The sequence below is a fragment of the Loxodonta africana genome, chromosome 1 (assembly GCF_030014295.1).
Source record: "Loxodonta africana isolate mLoxAfr1 chromosome 1, mLoxAfr1.hap2, whole genome shotgun sequence".
In the NCBI taxonomy this organism is placed as follows: domain Eukaryota; kingdom Metazoa; phylum Chordata; class Mammalia; order Proboscidea; family Elephantidae; genus Loxodonta; species Loxodonta africana.
Window position 1 is genome coordinate 204,041,565 of NC_087342.1, and position 15,930 is coordinate 204,057,494.

General features: G+C 37.7%; 1 protein-coding gene across 5 annotated transcripts in view; it reads right to left on the bottom strand.

Moving 5' to 3' along the window:
* Window positions 1-15,584, bottom strand: part of BCLAF1 (BCL2 associated transcription factor 1) — a 29,527-nt gene extending 13,943 nt beyond the window's left edge. For 3 of the 5 annotated variants that reach the window (XR_010322968.1, XM_064291221.1, XM_010590302.3), the window contains exons 1-6: window positions 15,452-15,583; window positions 8,804-8,907; window positions 4,848-4,962; window positions 3,184-4,092; window positions 1,435-2,100; window positions 1,124-1,293 (exon numbers count right to left, since the gene is read on the bottom strand). Coding sequence is in view for 4 of the 5 variants with exons in the window: in XM_064291221.1 (XP_064147291.1) it covers window positions 1,124-1,293; window positions 1,435-2,100; window positions 3,184-4,092; window positions 4,848-4,951 (1,849 nt within the window). In the remaining variant the exon portion in view is untranslated. Of the gene's footprint in view, window positions 1-1,123; window positions 1,294-1,434; window positions 2,101-3,183; window positions 4,093-4,847; window positions 4,963-8,803; window positions 8,908-15,451 lie in introns of all 5 variants that reach the window. The other 2 variants (XM_064291223.1, XM_064291219.1) reach the window with 2 other exon arrangements.
* Window positions 15,585-15,930: the final 346 nt, after the last annotated feature.

Below are 15,930 nucleotides of genomic sequence, written 5' to 3' on the forward strand. Positions count from 1 at the left end.
GTACCACAGTAATATGGTCACAAACTGGTTCTCAAACCTAGTTATTAGCCAAATAACAAAACTCTCTTATGTCACCGTGTTTAAATAATTAGAGTCAAAAAGAAATTCATTACCTACTCACTGTACTGGAAATATCAAGTGCATAAAGAATTGCTAGTGCCAAGTTTCAGCTATTATAAAGAACTATTCTACGGCAAAACACATACTTTAGGAAAAAAACATGATTTTGAAGACCAACAGCCATGGAGGTTCCTGGAAAAGAACCTATTTCATAGTATGCTGTCTTTTGAACACAAAGGCAAAATTAACAAGACAAACAAAAACAAAAAACTCAACCAAACTGCCCAAAATGTCATGCCTTAAAACTTTGAAAACTGTTAGTAACTTTGAAACTAGACTTACATATTGGTGAAATAGGAAAAGCCATTATCTAAAGAAATATCATCGATGACCACAATCAGAAGTTAAATTACAGCCTAATCACTATTCATCTAAAATACTTCTTAATTTCTTGAACCTTCTTCCCCCCGCCCCCCCACACTTTAAAAACACTGATAAATTTTTTCTGGTTTCTTTATCATCATTTAACAAAAAAAAAAAAAAAAAAAGCTAAGTATTATAAATTAAGCAGCACCAAAAAACAAGCTGGAACATTAACAGTTTTTCCATTACTTTCAGGTTTCTTCAAAAGTTGAAAACAAATTTTTGGTAAATAATATTCAATAACAATACTGGCTAACTTTATTTTAAATCTGTGCCAAGGGTACACTGTCACAAGCCATTGGCGTGCAATACAAGACAATCTACAAGCATTCTGTACTTGAAATATATCCGGTACAGCTGATAGTGACATAACTTCTACACAGTGTTTTATTATGTAGACTTTCAGGGTATGTTTTAACCCTAGTTAGTGCTTCAGCCACCTTTTATTAAACACCCTCCTACTTCTCAATGCCAAGCATGACTGAAAACTCTTTCGTGAAACTATTTTTTCAGTTTTTTACTGGTCTCGATTATATACCTGCTAGGTCTGGGGTATATTAATTATTAATACAACTATTTTTTTCTTGTTTTTTTTTTTTTTAATTTGCAGGAGAAATTTAATCCACAAAACTAAACATACCTTTAACATGGTGAACCAAGGACACAATGTGTTGAATAAACGACTCTGAAGTGCTTTTGCTGGCCTGCGGCAACTTAATGTGGTCAAAGATGGATCGGAATTCTTGCTCCTTCTTGACAGAATGGACAAGTGTACTAGCAAGTAGCCTGTCTTTAGTCAAGGAAGCAGGTCTGCAGCATATTGATAACAAACACAAACAAAATATACCATTGGTTTGAGTATCAAAATGGTTACGTATGTTCAAAGAATAATTAGCTAGAATACTAACTAACCACTCACTAATTATTTACTGGACATCAATGTGGAATTACCTGTTAGAATCATCAAGAGGAACAGGTGCCATTTTGAGTTTGACTTCAGGACGATGAGAATCGCTGGCTATCATTTTGATCCTAAGTGGGCTCTCCTCTCTGAAGGTAGACTTCTCTCGTGCATCCAGATTCTTGTGTAGAGGGGGACTGTAATCAAAGAGGTCTTTGAGCTTTTCAGACTTTACCTGCTCAGGTGACTGGGTTTCTTTCTTTACTGTTATCCTCTCAGAGCTTTTGTCGTCTTCCTTGTGCTTATCTTTTGTAGTGCTAGGCCTTTCCACTACGTATCCAGTCTCTTTAAGTTTATAATTTTTTTCTTCTCTAAATCCATCACTTTCTCTATTGCCTTTTAGTGAAACTTTCGACTTGTACTTGGGTCCTTCCTCCTCAGCATTCCGGTGAGATGTAGTAGCAAAATTTTTACCCTGATCTGCAAGGACTGACTTCCTGAACTGTCTATAATCCTCTGTCTCCTCTGTGTCATCCCCTTCTGAGTCATTAAACTTTTGTTTTCCAGAGTCTTTATCACTGAAGTAATCTAGAGCTTCCTGGTCTTCCCATTCTCCCTCTGCCCTCCCTTTTTCTGATCCTTTCTCCTTTGGAGCCTCTTTATCCCTGGTATTACCCCTATCAAGCAGGAATACTCTAGACTCTTCATCTGTGAACCTGTGAATAATAAGCAAAGAAAAGGACAGTAACTCTGGATTGCATTCATTACAGATGATCTGCATACTTCAATTCGTTGTCCACCATCACAGAACCAGTAATAAAAGAAAAAAACCCTACTGAACAATGCTTTTTCAGATGGTACTTTTAAAAATCATTAAAAGCACATAGACAGCACTTTGTACTGACTCTAAAAGTAAATTTACGTATTAGGCTTCCTGAAATTTAAAACAGTAAAGCCATCCTCAAGAACTTTTGTTTTTAGTTACAGACCACAATTCTGCACTAACGACTTCAAGTTTCTACAGTGGCCCTACAACTTACAGCACAGCCTACGTTTAATTTTTGAGGCTACGAACCACGAATAAGAAATACAGGTATCTGTTAGAATTTTTCTTATAATTTGCTCAAAATTTCAGCATATTTCACTTATTTATTAATATACCCAAGAGTTCACAAAATGAGGGCTTCGATCCAAGGAATAATACTAGGTATTTAATAAACCTTATCTAAATCACAAAACAGTTCATATATATTATGTTCCAAAAACATGTTAAGTAAAAACGAAGTATCAGTTCAATGGTAAAGTTAATTCTAGGTTGTACAGTACTGTATCAGAAATAATAAGCTTCCTCCATTTCCTCACTTATAAATTAATCACGCTACACTAACAACCAATTTTCGTTAAGGTTTTCAGCAACTCTAATCAACACCTGAAATCAGAACTTAAAATATCTGTCCAAAACATCATTAGAGTCAGGTAAGTAATACCATGTTTTCTATAGTCAGGGAGAATTTATCAAAAATTTACAACTGGACTATTTATAATGCCACACAAAAAAGAACGTATAACGTCAATGCATTATTTATGTAGGTCACATCCTAAAGGTGATGAGAAAACAAGCTTCCAATGCGCTAAACACTTTAAATACAATCTGGAATTAGCCTATAAAAAAGGGTGTTGTGAGCAAAAACCACTAGTTAAATGCCTATCACAATGAAATGTAGTCTTATAAAATTAAAATGAAATTCAAAGAACAAAATATTAATAGTATAGTCTAAATTTCCTACTTTAGTTCTTACCTTTTTAAGAACTTTCCAGTCTTTGCCGTTTCCTGATCTCCACCATCAGGATAAAATGAGGAACGTCCCCTAGCCTCATCTCTTGGTGCATTCTGTGGTGTGATTGTCTTTGCAGGACTTCTTCGTGAAGGGATGTGATGAATTGGACTATTCTGAGAAGGACTGTATCGACTAGACCCATTTCCAACAGAACCAGACCCAGATCTTTCAGGACTATGCTGAATGGAATGTGAATGCTGAGAGGGGGTGTTTTTTGCAGAGTGGACTGTACTGAGCATGGGGGCATCAGAGCAAGATGAACTCTGACTAGGTGGTGTAGCAATAGGTGAAGGACTATGGGGTGATCTGGGACTATTATCATAAGCTGAGAGGCCAGGCCAAATATCACCAGATGTGGCTGACTTATTAAATTCATCAATAGATTCAGATGGGTCATGTTCAAATGTATCTTTCGGTTCTTCCTGTGATTTACTTTTCAAAGGACTCTCTTCTTGGGGTTCCCCTTCAGCTTTTTTGGTTTGTTTTTCCTGAGACCCTCGTCTTTTAGAGACAGGTGATTTGCTATATGGGGATGAAGAACGAGAAGAGGAAGATCTTGGAGACCTAGAGGATCTATATGACCGGCGAGATCTGCTTCGCGATCTCTGAGAAGAAACAGATCTTCTTTTCGGACTTCTGGAACGTGACCGACCTCGTCTAGGACTCCTAGAGTGTCTTCTATTCCAGACAGGTCTATAGCCACCTCGATGATATCTACCTCCACCTCCTTGGTAATACCCTCTACCCCTTCCTCTGTACCCATAAGGTCTTCTCATTCCTCTATTATTTCTGTAATCTCGACGATAATCTCTAGAATAAATACGATCTCTGCTACGAGATCTTGAATACGTCCTGGATCGGGACCTAGAACTAAAAATGAAATAAATATCAATGCGAGAAAAATAAAATTCATTCTACCGTTCTAAATGCTTCTAGTTGAGTATAACATGTAAATAAACTGCCAAAGCTAAAAGCGTATATTAACAAAATTCTCATTTACACAAAAGTTAACATTTCCAGCGAAAAAAGCCTTATTTCAAAGGTAAATAATGAGACAGTAAAGGCCTTAGGAACCAAGGCACAAAAAAATAAGGGAAAAATTCAACATATCTAATATGACGTTATTACCAAATTATAGTACATCTATGCAGGCACTATGTTAAGTATTCATTTATTACTATTTGAAGAAAAATAACCCGAGTTAGTCATTTTAAAAAAAGAATTTTTGAGACCCCAGACTAAAACAAACAAAAAAGAGAATGAAAAACTACGAAAAAATACACAGGCACTATTAACTGCCAGATAATTCTTAGGTCATATAATTCGTCTCTTAACTTTATAGATAAATGCAAAAAAAAAAAAATCACCATGTATTAGCACAGTATAGTAAGAATCTGAGACCTGGGGTGAGACTAACTGGATTCAAATCCATGCTCTGCCATTTACTATCCTGCCACTTGGGCAATTCTCAGTTTCTCTAACTCTATAATAAGGATAACAATAGATTCGTATCACAGGGTTCTTTGAGAATAAAATATTAATGTGGTTAGCACTGTGTCTGAACATAGTAGGCATTAACTGGTATAACTATCATGACTAGAAGTATTAAAAGCACATTAATTCACCTGTATCTCTTCTTTCTAGAGTGTGATCTTGATCGTGATCGAGAAGTAGACTGCGATCTAGATTTTGATCTTGAAGAATGTGATCTAGAATTGGAGCGACCCATTTCTTTTTAGCCTAGTCAAATGAAACAGCAAAAAAAGTTAAAATCACGATAGGATTGAAGAAGTTTCACATTATTTAACTTATTTTCAGATACAAATTTAATTTTAAAAACTGTAACAGTTTCTCAAAGGTTATTCATCGTTATCATTATTTTCAAGTATTTAGAAAACAATCAATTATACCTAACTAAAACTGTATTTTCACCTGCGTTGACAGATACTGTATATTGAAGACAACAGAAGATTTCTATGCACTGCCCCACCTATGTGCCTCAATCCAAAAAGGCAGTAGCTGCAGAATCAAGAGCAATACCAGACTGCAGCAGCATGTTAGATGTTATTCCATCCCCAATACAAATGCCTACCTCTCCTGTAAAAAAGACAAATAACATCAGAGTTTTACAGATAAGAAGCCTGAAACAGAGAAAATACAATGGCATAATACTAAAGAAAAATAAACCTACCACACAGTCATCCTAAGTGCTTTATGGCCCTGAAATGGGACTAAACTGACCACACCACATATACAATACTGCCTGGAGTGGTGCTAGATAGTGTCCTAGTAGAACAAAGGTCACTAAGTCTCTAAACGGCTGGAGTTCAATGCTCTCTTACACAGTATACACTCAGTAATCATGACAGTAAAATAAAAATACTCATGTGACAAAGCCTAGTTCACCCTGTAGCATTCTGGTAAGAAGATGAAGAGAAATAAAAGATAAAAGAAATCAAGACGATTACTGTAAAAGAATATTAGAATTATAGGAAAAAGAAAACTTGAGAATCAGTGTCTTAACTTTCTAAACACTATTTAGTATCTGTAAGGCCACAGCTAGACCTTACTGGATACAGAAATCAGTGATAGTCAAGAACAAGTGGTTTTTAAGATCTGTTTTTTACAAAATTATATGAGCATATATATAAAATCACTGCATGCACATTCCAAATGTTATATTCAAAATTTTCTAATGATTCCTAAGATTAGACAGTCTTAGCCTCCCAAGTTTATCTTGCCACATATAACTATTTCCGAACTTGCACTAAATTTATTGCTCAAAATTAACATTTCCCTAAAACTCAACTTACTAAATTTCTAACAGTCTATAACTCCCATATATTTAAACCATTTTTTCTACAACCATGTATTTTTGAAGGCACTCATTTTACCTGCCTAGACTTTGCTCATTATTGTGGAGGCACTGAGCTGAGTTCTAGGAGAGACAATAATAATCATACTTCTTTCTCAGAGAACATAAATGACAATTCAAAAGATTTCAGATATTTCAAAATAAACATAACTATCCTCTACTACGTAGACTACCACCTTTGTCTTCTATTCTTACTTTTCTTCTCAATCCCAAGTAAGCAAGAAATACAGAAAGACAGAGTAAAATACAGCTTCAGGGTTCAAAATGTGGAATAAGATCTGCAACAAATACGAAGTGAATTTAGCATTTAGCACAAGGAGACCTGGTAGAACACAAGGCAAATTTGGTATAGCAAACTCTGCAGTTTTACTTTTTGACACCATAATGAAATTGGTAGGTCACATTTTCAGTCTATAACATAGGTAATCTGGACCACTGGAAACCGTGACATTTTACTGCTATTTGATTTCAAAATAGTGCCCCTCCCACATTTTTTATAGTACATATATAATTTACATTAAAAAAAAAAAAAACTTGCCATCAAGTTGACTGCAACAGTAAAGGACAGAGTACAACTGCCCCATTCTGGACTATATGAAGAACATGACATCAGGGTTGGAAGAAGACTCATTAACAAACTGTGATATGCAGATGACACAACCTAGCTTGCTGAAAGCAAAGAGGACTTTGAAGCACTTACTGATGAAGATGATCAAAGACTACAATCTTGAGTATAGGTTACGTCTCAACATAAAGAAAACCAGAATCCTCACAACTGGACCAATATGGAACATCACAATAAATAGAGAAAAGACTGAAGTTGTCAAGAATTTTATTTTATTTGGATCCAGTCAACACTCAAGGAAGGAACAGTCATGAAATCAAACTTATTACACTGGACCAATCTGCTGCAAAAGACGTCTTTAAGGTGTTCAAAAGCAAAGATGTCACTTTGAGGACTGAGGTGCACCAGATCCAAGTCACAGTATTTTCAATCACCTCATATACATGTGAAAACTAGACAATGAATAAGAAAAGACCGAAGAACTGATGTCTTCGAATTATGGTGTTGGTGAAGAATATTGAACATATCATGGAATGACAGAAGAATGAACAAATCTGTCTTGGAAGAAGTACAGCCAGAACGCGCCTTAGAGGCGAGGATGGGCAGACTTCATCTCACGTACTTTGGACATGTTATTGGGCGGGAACAGACCCTGGAGAAAGATATCATGCTTGGCAAAGCAGAGGGCCACCAAAAAACAGGAAGACCCTCAATGAAACGGGCTGACACAGTGGCTGCAACAATGGGCTCAAACAGAAACTACTGTGAGCATGGCACAGGATGGGGCAGTGTTTTGTTCTGTTGTGCACTGAGTCAGAACTGACTCAACAGTGCCTAACACAACAAAGTTTATACCAATAATCTTATTTTTTCCAGCTCTGAGGTAAATGGACACACTATTATGATTTTAGAGATATCAGCAAAAGGCAAAACCTATTTTCACTTAAATTAATTTTAATAAGTGAAAGAAATACTTTCAAGTTATTAAGAATTAGAGGTGCTATACTATGCATGTATCTCTAGAATATCTGTTATCTTTGCCCTTAATCTTTTTGAAAGTAACTTCTGGTAGGTCATTCATGTATTTTCTAGGTTTTCCAGTCCACAACACCTTGGCTGCGGTGAAATGAAAAATGAAGATTAACAGATCCCTGGGTTAGGGAAATAAACTCTTAAGGATTGTACCAACCAGGTACTTTATGTAGCATCAATTGATTAGTGGTATAGATGGCACCATCAACTACAGACTATTTATTAGTCTGAAACTCGGTGACAGTAAAGACAATGCTTTTTATTTTTTTTTTGTTCACTGATACATCGTAGGATGCAGCACAGCTTGTGATACATAAGCTGAACAGGTATTTAATAAACAGCTGTTGAATGAATGAATACCCCCGAGTCCGAGTATTTTTTTTTTTCAAGCAGCAAATATATTTTGAAAGATTTGGGGTTTCTGTGTGTTGTTTTTTCTAATAGACACGCCTGAGATTTCAAAGTGAGTGGTAAGAAAGTATACCTATCAACTAGTTATCAGTCCAAAAGAGATGTGAATTAATGTTTTTGTCTGCTCTCCTGCAAAAATATACTTGCTAAAAGAAGCGAAGAATGCGGCCTCTGCAGTTAAGACTACCTGGATTCAAATCCAGGAGCAGGTATACTTCCTTAGTTGTGTGACCTTTGGCAAATTCCTTAACCTCTTTGTGACTCAGTTTCCTCAGCTGTAAAAAGAAAATAACCATACCTCCTTCATAGAATTGTTGAAAGAACTAAATGAATACAGGCAGTACCTTTAATAAAATGTTTGATACACAGTGAAGAATTTTAATTACCTTAATATGAACTTAAGTAAAAAAAAAAAAGTTACGGAACTCTTCCTGTTTGGATTACAGAAAATGTGTTAAATGGCATTTTTGTTTTATTTTTAAATAGCTTTATATGTTGAGTCTTTTACTAGCTGTGTTTACGAAAATAAAAGCAGATTCACGATCTAGAAGCAGATGAGACAGACTTAACTTTTAAAATGTGGCTTACTTCATACAAGTCACCAAAATTAGGTTTCAGACTCCATCCCCGAATCATTCCTTCAATAGCCACATTTTCTCAAGTCAAAATTGAAAACTAGAAAAATGAACGCTATTTACCTTGAACTTTATTACGCAGGATCGAGCAGTCAAGGAAGTCTTTGAGATACTGTAAAATTCTTCCTGGAGACAATGTTCTGATATTAAACTCTAAATTCAAATTCCTAGTAAAGATAAAAAATGAGTTTGAGTTCTAGTTAATTAAGTATCCACTGTAACAAAGCATCATATTGGGCACTGTAATAAACTCTAATAAAGGCACTTATCACCTAACAGAAGGGGAAGCTAATTTAGGGAACAGTAAACATAACAATTAAAGCTTAAAAAACTCCACTTTTTTTTTTTTAATCACAATACAGCCATGTACCATGAAACTGACAGCACCTTAACTTGTTAAATACTTGATTTCTAATTTCAGCTACTGGGGGATATGAAAAACAGAAGATTCCCTGTGATTCTATCAGAAAATTCCTAAGTGGATAAACAATGCCATTTAGGTATATCAAAATCTGTCCTGTAATCTAGAGTTAGTATTCAAAATGCTATAGTTTATAATTTATCTAAAATATGAAAATTTAACACTTCGATATTTTCTTGGCACTTCCATCCCTGCGTTTAGTTTTGTTTCATCTGAAACGGATTTTTAAAATTGACACAACAGTCATCACATTAACTTGAAACTTTGTGCCTAAAGCATTGTGCTGTGCTGACATTTAAATAAACAAACAGCAAATAAAGCAAATAATTTATTGGAAACCAATACTCCCCTAAACTAAGTCACCATTACCGAAAAATAAATATAAATTTTTGAAAAAATATTAACTAGGCATCAATATTGAAGGTGCCCTGGAGGCACAGTGATTAAAATGCTCTGCTAACTGAAGGTCGCTGGTTTGAACCCAGCAGCCGCTCTGCAGCAGAAAGACTCGGCAGTCAGCTTCCATAAAGGCTTACAGCCTTGGAAACCCTATGAAGAAGCAGTTCTACTCTGTCCTACAGGGTCAACATGAGTCGGAATCAACCAGACAGTACACAACATCAATATTGCAAGGTTAGCCTTGTGAATAACAGTCAGTGGTTTTTGATTATGTTGGTCAAAAAACTCCAAGGGAGCAAAAACTAAAGAATACAAGATTGGTATATGTCTCCACTCAAAGAATATATAAGCCATCTTAAAAGAATAAAAATATACATTAATGTGAAAATCTATGCATCTTACAAAGCAACCAATCCAATAAAAAATGCAGTTAAGACTGGGAAGCCAACATAGAGGTAATGGTAAGATTAAACCGGTGAATCAAGAACGGTGTTCCCTAAAAAGCCATGGCCCTACAGAGATTAAGAGATTTGAGGCTAGGAAGGAGGAAGAGGGGCCTAGTAATTAAGGAAAATATACTAAGTAGGAAAAAAACCCGGAAAAGACCAGGTTGGCTTGGGTGAAAATACCGAAGGCATTCTAAAGTATATTCTTTACCCCTAAGCAATTACAACAGGTTAATTTTAATTTCTGTATATCCACAAAAGAGCCAACTGCCAAATTCCTCTTTATTCCAAGTAATGATTTTTTGATGCTCCAACGAAATATAAACTAGAAATAGCAAAATGAGGGAGCAGGGGCTATAGGCTGTTACACTCGTAGATATACAGGTAGTCCCCAAGTTTTGACAAACTGCCCTTATAACCACTTTTTTAAAATATACCTTATCATTAGTATTATGTATTAAATACATATTAATACATGTTACAATATATCTGTAAATTTATGTTTCCAATCCCCAGAGACAAATAAACATCGGATTTATAAAGATACTGATAATAAAAGGCAATAATAATAAAAACTGAAAAAAAAAAAAAAAATGGAGGCAGGATTCAACTTCAGAACCAACTTAGGACAGAGTCGTCCTCAGAATGGAAGCCCATTAATGAGTCAGAGACTACCTGAATATTCTTATTTACAATCTGTATGTGCATTCTATTCAAGTAACCACACCAAGAGCTCCAATGATCATATGTAAAATGTGACACAGTTATTTTCAAAGACTGTGTGATCAACTCAAGCGAGTTTAAAGAAAATATTCAAAGTCTACGTACAAAGCACTGTACTAGGTACTATGGCAGACATGACTATATAAGAGGCTCCTCCCCTCCAGAAACAAACTAGAAACAGAGATCAGCAACAAATTATAATGAACATCTAAATACAGCCATATGCCAAGAATAAATTTTCTCATTTAATTCTCATAATCTCATGAACTACATGTTAACCACAAAACCCTGTTCCTGTGAAGTCGATTCTGACTCATAGCAGCCCTATAGGACAGAGTAAAACTGCCTTATAGGGTTTCCAAGGCTGTAATCCTTATGGAAGCAGACTGCCACATCTCTCTCCTGTGGGTTTGAACTATACTACCAACCTTTCGGTTCAAGAGCTTAATCACTGCATCACCAGGGCTCCTTCCAAATTAACACCATCTTTCACACAGAGAGGCCTCTAAGCTTTCAGAATCCATTTAAATTTACTAAGTGCCTATTACATGCCAGGTACTATTCTAGTGGTGGAAATACAGCATTTAAGTGACACATAAATTCCCTACTCTCTTGGGGCTTACACTCTTATAAGGGGAAAACAGAAAACATCAAATAGAAACAAGTGCTATGATGGTGGGGGGAGGACATATGGGGGAAGAGAGACTACTTAGGTGGGCCCTTGGGCCTTCTTTAAAGGAGGTAAGATTTAAGCTAAAAGACACTGCAAAGGTGGGGAGGGGGTTCTAACCAAATACACAATCACAATACCTTCACTGCAGAAAGACAGTAAGAACAAGACACTATAATCACAGAGGAGGGTATGCGATAAGGTGGAAGAGATAGGAAAGGCCCAAGTAAGGAGTCTGGTTTTTATTCTAACTAATGGGAAGCCCCTGAAGGACCTGCTTAAGGAACTGCACCATCTGATTTACATTTTAAAATAGCTGCTATGTTTAGGAGGGACAACATGGGAGAGGAGCGAACAGGGAAACAAATTAGAAGGTCGAAGTTAAATATAACAGTTGCCTGGATAAGGTGGTAGCAATAAAGAAGGAAAAAGAGAGGGAAACTCAGGATCTGATTTGGAAGTACAGTGAACAGAATGGGGGTGGGGCAGCGAATTAAGGGTGATTCCTAAATTCTAAGTTCTGGGCTTAAGCATCTGGCTACATAGTGAGCAAAACCTTTACTGAGTTTGTGAAATGTGGAAGAAGGGCAAGATTGGGGGAGAAACCAAGAGATGTGCTTGACCTTTTAGGCTGCTTATGGTTGAAGAGAGTAACTGTTAAACCGGAATTTGACCAAAGTCTCCAGATTACAAATCCTGTGCCTTCTCTGATACCCTATCAGATGCCTGATGTGGTCACAACACAAATATAGAATTTAAAAAGCCATATCAATCCTCCGTTTATTACAACCGAGATCACTTACTTACATATTCCACTTGTAAACAGAGGTAATAAATTGTCTCATGGATCTTTATCCAACTGATTCACTAACCAGAAAGGAATATACATAGATGAGGCTTTTATTACTACTTAAGTTCTTAAACATCTTAACATACTGTATCTTTTATAAAATAATATGCAACAACTAGCTAGAACATAAATGATGCTAAAAACGAAGAAAACTGGGCTAAACAAAATATTTAAGATGAACCCTCAAAAAATGGATTCCTTAGGCTACCATTTCAACCCTACTTGGGCCAAGCCTTCATTCTGACAGATTCAGGGAGTCTTGGCTCTAGATTTTTGTGAACAAATTACGGCTATCCACAGTTTTAATAATCCTGAACACAATATCCCAAGAGTATTACTCCTGTAGACTAGGGTCAAATCCAGGCTCAACTATTAACTAGCTGTCCAACACTAGACAGGTTACCTTAATCTCTTTCAGCTTCAAATTTTCTCAGGCGTAAAATAAGGCTAATAACGGTACTTACCTCAAAGGTTTAAGATTAAATAAACCAATGAATATAAATAGCTTACTTTAATACTTGGCACAATACACACTCAACAAATGTTACTGCTAAACTTTGTGGCAGTCTTTCTGGAGGCCAGCCATTAAGTTTGTGCCAAATGATTCTTGTATGTCAGGTTGCAAAAATACCAGCATACAAAAATAACTAGTCCTTTTGTTATAGCATTCATCAGCATAAATAAAAATCTTGCAAGAAATGCTTAATAACATCTGGAATTCTGCTTCAAAATACTCCACAAAAAAAAAAGTAGGCAAATAAAAAACCCACTACCATCGAGTCTATTCCGACTCAGAGAGTAGAAACAGGCAAACAGGACAGTAAAATAGATGAGGCTATTACTACTATTACTAGATGATAAGAACATAGGAGTTTACTACTGAACTCTAAATTTTTGTGTTTGAAATTTTTCATAATTAAAAAAATAAAAAAGATAAGGCTTAGTCATAAATTTTTAGTTTAGTCCAGCTTCCTGTCACCCTGCTAAAGGGCACAATGAATTGAGCATCAGAATACAATGCCATTCGCTGGTTCATGTGGCCTTAAACAAGTTTTCTACTGTTTTGGCCTCCATCTAGAAAACTGAGAAATTCCTACTTCTTGTAATATCATTTTTTTTCAAGGGTGAAGTAAAATTAAAGTATCTGAAAACTCCAGAACACTACACAAATGTAGGATAGTACTACTACATTACTGTCTGTAGGTTGGTTTTTAAGACTTGGGGAGAGTCGAACACAATATTAAATGCTTAAGACTCTGAAATAATACTGATGACCATTTAAGAAGCTGGATGTGAACAATGAACAACAAATTCATACCCTACAAACACAGCCTAAACATTTACACCTACTACTCAGAAATATGTTGGTCTTCTGGAGTCCCTTATCTACTTTGTTAATTAATGCAGCACTTTTAAGTACACAGGAGGATTCAGCTAGTGTGCAAGTAACGACTTTCACGTAATTTCTGGGTACTCGGAATCCAAAGCTCTGTAAAACTGGAAAGGATTTTCTCCACTTCCACAAGCCTTCTCATCATACAGTTAATCTACTGCAGCTTGCTGCCCACTGGTCGTTCAATAAACTCAACTAGACCTGAGCCTACAAAGTAATAAGTACTTTTTATATGTCTGTCTCCAAGTCGAAAAATACTAATGTGCTTCCAAGAAATGCCTCCAACTAAACAGTCTCCTTTGCCACCATTTTCTTCATTGTCAGAATTAAGGTAAATTCCAATGTTTACCACAATGTACTGGTGAACGTGTGAAGTCCTTAAAACAAGTCGCTACAAGCCGTTAAGCAGGCAGGCTTTAGGTTGTTTACATGAGTTATTTTAGACAAACAATCCCTCTCATCAAATTATTTATCTTGAACTGGCAAGGATCACACAAAAAAACGCAAGAAAGCTTGCAAGCAGTTTTTCCTATGTAAAAGTTCTTTACTGTCTACACAGTACCCCAATCGTTCCAACTAGAATCCAACAGGAATGAGGAAAAAGAAATTTTTGCTTTGTTTTTCAATACTAAAAATTTTTTTTTTAACCACTGCTGCAGCAGAATACAAGTCCTGCATCAGTTTTAGTCACATTTGCTTTCAACTTTTCAATTTTTTTCAAGCCTAAAACGCTAAAAAAAAAAAAAAAGTAAAAAGTAGTTGCCGGTGTTGCTGCTCGATTCTAAAGAGATCAATCTTTTCTTTTGTCAATAAAGCCAACTTAAGAATTTAAAATGAGGACAAAGTCTCTAACCTTCACTCACCATTCCCACCCATTTATCCCATCAGAAGTCAACCAAACATGGCTGCAACATATCGAATACGATGTAATAGGCTGAATCACACGCCGAGGATATGCTTTCCATGGTCCTAACAACTGCCCTTTAGCCCGGGTGTGGCAGGGTCATTCTTAGATCCATCCGCTAAGACACCCCCTCTCCTGCTAGGAAAAAGCAATTAGACACCAATTTCTGGAGGCCAAAGTACACGTTCCCTTCTGAACAGAGTGGGCTCCCAGGGACCTGAGATTAACCCTAGAGAAAAGTCTTCCGGAAAACCGAGGGGCGGGGGGTGGGGGTGTCGGGGTCAGTTACAGGGGCAGCAGAACAGGATCCTAAGAATCGGCATAATAACAAAAATGCGGCGCAAACTGACAGACATCCTGGAGCCGGGGGAAATATACTGAAGTACCACGCGAAAAAGGGTCTACCTACCCCGCGCACTTTGCTGCAGGTCGCAGTGATTTCTTCAAAGGCCCAAACAAGCCGGGAAGAAAGGTGCGATCCCAGCCAATGAGAAGCAGACACAAGTTGCACGGCCGGCGGCCGCGGGAGCCGTAGGCGGGGAGGAGAGAAGCACGAGCGCGTGCGCGGGGAAACGTACGGTCGGGCCGAGAAAATGGGGGAAGGGTTGGAAGAGCGAGATACGCGCACGCGCACTAGAGAACCGTGCAGTCTCGAGGGCTGGCGCTAGACTGGCGGGCGCGCGCGCGCACCGTTTGCAGTGCTTCCCTACCCCTCACCTATCCGACCCTCTAGTGCCTCGATATCCTGAGGAAAACTGAGAGGAAAGCGCATAAATAACGCCACAACATTTCCTGAGTTATCCTACCGCCGCCCACCCGTCACCACACACAAAAGAGTCAACAGATATTCACCCGTCCTCGGTATTCACTGCCATTTTATCATTTGACTGCCGCGCAAGGCCTACCTGATACGCCAGACCACGGTTCCCGAGACTTAATCTCCCTTGTAACTACACAGCGGCCATTTCCCGACTCAAGAACGAGAGGAAAACCATAGAGGTAGCTTCGACGCGCTTGCTCGTCTCCGTCACTTCCGACTTGGGGCGTGGCCTCCAGTGCAGCTAAATAGCTGAACAAGCCCCGCCCGCTCTTCCGCCCTGGACTGGCTCCCTGGCCAGTATTAAGATATTGCCTGAGGCTCTCTGGGAAGTCGCGTAGCTGCTCTCGCGCGAAAATCTGGCGGCTCCGCCCTTCGGCCTGCTCTGCGAACCTCCGCCTGTGGGGGTGGTAGACGGTGGCGTGGTGTGTTTTGCTAGGGTTTGGGTCTGGAGTGGGCTTTGCTCTTGTATCTGCCTCGCGTTGAGAGACACTCAGGACCTCACTGTCGCCTTTCAGTTTCTGCTGTCATTAGGTCTTATGGTCCATTTTTTTCTTGAGGCGGAGT